This window comes from Microtus ochrogaster, chromosome 5 (assembly GCF_000317375.1).
Source record: "Microtus ochrogaster isolate Prairie Vole_2 chromosome 5, MicOch1.0, whole genome shotgun sequence".
Taxonomy (NCBI): domain Eukaryota; kingdom Metazoa; phylum Chordata; class Mammalia; order Rodentia; family Cricetidae; genus Microtus; species Microtus ochrogaster.
Window position 1 is genome coordinate 92,632,694 of NC_022012.1, and position 3,501 is coordinate 92,636,194.

General features: G+C 50.9%; 1 protein-coding gene across 2 annotated transcripts in view; it reads left to right on the forward strand.

Annotated features, from left to right (window-relative positions):
• Myrip (myosin VIIA and Rab interacting protein) overlaps positions 1–3,501 on the forward strand; it is a 183,656-nt gene that overhangs the window by 97,755 nt on the left and 82,400 nt on the right. For both annotated transcript variants that reach the window (XM_005348115.3, XM_013346623.2), the window contains exon 3: positions 599–820. In XM_005348115.3, coding sequence (XP_005348172.1) covers positions 599–820 — 222 coding nt within the window. The remainder of the gene's footprint in view (positions 1–598; positions 821–3,501) is intronic.

The window sequence follows — 3,501 nt, forward strand, 5'->3', positions numbered from 1 at the left end:
GCCCCACTGAAAAAAGGTACTGAGCCACATGGCTAATATAGATCAGAAAAATGGGTTAATCAAGTTGTGAGAGTTAGCCAGTGAGAAGCTAGAGCTAATGGGCCAATCAACTTTATAACTTATAGAGTTCTCTATGTGATTTTCTTTGGGGCTAAACAGTTGTGGGGTACTGGGCAGGACAAAACCCACCACAAACAAGCAGGCCTGGCCCTTCTTGTTACTTACACAGACACACAGACACACAGACACACACACACACACACACACACACACACACACGGGCTCTCTGGCTTTGTGGGTTTGTAACAATGGTTTTCCACTCGTGGGTCAAGGCCCCTTTGAGGTCACATATCAGATATGTACATTATAACACATAACAGTAGCAAAATTACCGTTATGAAGTAGCAGCGAAATAATTATATGTCTCAGGGGTCTCCACAACATGAGGAACTGTATTAAAGGGCCGCAGCCTGGGAAGGTTGAGAACCACTGCTCTATACCAAGGCATGTGCAGGGGACAGGCCGGGCGTTCTGGGCTGACATCCGCACCCCGATGTTTTCCTCCGCCTCATCATCTCCCTCTCTTTCTGGTTTGCAGTGAGATGAAGCAGAGGCTGGCCGAGGAGAACAGCAAGTGCAGCATCCTCTCGAAACACCAGAAGTTCGTGGAGCGTTGCTGCATGCGGTGCTGCTCGCCCTTCACCTTCCTGGTCAATGCCAGGCGCCGCTGCGGGGAATGCAAGTTCAGTGTCTGCAAGAGCTGTTGCTCCTACCAGAAGCATGAGAAGCTGTGGGTTTGCTGCGTCTGCCAGCAAGCCAGGTGAGTGACTGTGTGCTTGGAGGGCTGGGCTGTTGATACCACCACTTCCTCCCCCTGGGTAGGATCAGCGCTGATAGACAGCTGTGCCCAGATCACTAATGCCAGCCAAGGACTGTCTGAGAGGGATGGGAGGGGCCGCGGGAGAGCACAAAGGAAGCTGTGAGAATGAAAGGCCCCGCCTCCCGTGCCCTGCTCACCCTTTCAAAGCTCCGCCCCTGGTAGCTTTAGTCTCTCCTAAGTGTCCTGGGCTTACTGAAATTGCAATGTGCATTGGAAACAGTGAACTGGGTAACAGTGAACTGAGTGGGTTCCTAATAACTCGGATGCAGAAGGACAAGTATCAGCCTCCACATATGTGCCCCAGGCAGACCTGTAACATGAGGGCTGGGCTGCTTGTTGGGGTTTCTGTCCTGTCCAGTTCCCGTAGCCATTTAGCCCCAAAGAAATCACACAGAGGTCTGCATAAGTTATAAACTGATTGGCCCATTAGCTCAGGCTTCTTATCAACTCATATTAGCCCATTATTTTTATCTATGTTAGCCACATGGCTCAGTACCTTTTTCAACCGGGCAGGTCACATCTTCCTTCTTCAGTGTCTGGGCAGGACTGCAGAAAGAGCTTCCTTCTTCCCAGAATCCTCCTGTTCTCATTGCCACACCTCTACTTCCTGTCTGGCTTTCCCACCTATAATTCCTGCCTGGCTAATGATCAATCAGCGTTTATTTAAAACATAATTGACAGAATACAGAATTGTCCCCCACCTCAGACCAACTTTTCTGCAGACTGTGGGGACACTGAACGTGGGCTGGTTAGTAGTAGGGTCTGGAGAAAGCCTCATAGAGGCCAAGAAATGCAAGCAGAATCGCCCAGGGTAAAACACAGCTGATATGTGCAAGGTTGGGATGGGCCCGCTGCCGCTGCCGCTGCCGCTGCCGCTGCGTGACTAGAATAACAAGCTTGCCATTCATGGTCTCCCGGGATGCACCGAGTGTTTGGGAGCTGATGAATCTGATAGCGCTTTCTCCATCAGCTGATTCTAGTGTCTGGGCAGTTCCTCGTTGTTCCTGGCTGCTCTGTGGCATGACCAAACCGGCTGGCTGTGCCTGAGCACACGGAAAGCCGGCCTTCCTGTCCTATCTTTCTTTTTCCGCATCTCTCTCCCTGTTGTCTTGCTTAGATTCTTTACCACACGAAGTCCTAGTATTTCCCTAGAAAGCTAATTCACGGGGAGAGCAAGTGGCTAAGTGGGTGGGTGGGGTCTCCAAGGAGGCAAGCTCTTCACAGTAAAGAATCAAGCAGTGCAGAGATGCCAGTGCTACTGGAAAAGGCCCCGGCTTGGGTGCCTGTACTTTGCAAAGCTGGGGTCCGTCTCATATCCACATGGACGCTCAGTAGACAGGGGAAGCCTAGGAAAAAGAGAAGACCCGTGGTAGCCAACTGTTGTGAGTGTGACCAGAACATGTCACTCTATGTCAGAAACACACACAAATATGTTTGTGTCTTTCCACAATGTCAAGATGTACTAACAAATTCCCAGGGTATGGCGGTTTCAGCAACAGCGATTTACCAAATATCTGTGCTTTGCTTGATGACCTCAGCTGAGGAGAACATGGGTTCTTTTATTTCCCTCTTATTCACATTAATGCTCAGATCACACATGACACACTGTGAATCTATCATCTATCGATCTATCATCTATCTATCTACCTACCTACCTACCTACCTACCTACCTACCTACCTACCTACCTACCTACCTACCTATCTGTCATGCATATATGTAGCTTACAGAATAGCTGAAAGGGTTAAAGAGTCAGGACGCCTCACAAAGTCCTCAGAAACTATTAAGAGAACAAGAGAATCTCAGGGAGGCGAGATGACCAAGCATACAGAGGTCTCTGGAGATGTCCTGGCTGCTGCTGTAGGCTGAAGGGTTATAGCTGAGCTGGAGGCATGAGGTGAGGAAAAGAACGGACCAAGGCCTGATGAATGACAGACGGACAGATGGACAACAGGTACAAACAGGTGAACAAGAGGACTGGCAGCTGGAGTATGCTGCAGGAACAAGAGGAACAGAGCTGAGCTGAGCCCCAGAATAGCCGAGAGTTTATCGCCGTTGAGGCACGGCCTGAGTGTCTGGATGTGAGGCAGCCAGGGCTGTCACCATCACATGGTCAGTAGGTCCAGGTGAGAGAAGCAGGCTCTTTCTCTAAACGTGTCCATTCCATTCGTGGGCCTGGTCTTTCTGGGTATGGGTGTGGTACACCCATGTGTTCCTGTGGCCACACATCCGTCAGCGCTGGATGGGTGGCCCCTGTCAGATGGTGCCCACCCGGGAATGTGATCATCTTCCATCCTTAAACAGCCTCGGAGATGCTTATAAAATGGGGTCTCCCAGAGTAAAGCCAAGGCTGCTGTTTTACACAGCACAGAGTAACACAGGGCAGGGAAGAGCTGATCTCAGCTGCTGTGCTCGGTAATGACGGGTGGGACCGGCCCAGTCTTCTGCTTCTTAGTGAGTGCAAGGCCATGCACTGAGATAAGGAAGGTGCACGTCGGGGTAGAGGAGGGGTCAGCACTTAGAGCACTGACTGCTCTTCCAGAGGACCCAGCTTCAGTTCCCAGTGGGTGGTGTCAGCACTGGGAACGGCACTCAGCACACACTGGGGATGGTCCTCCACCC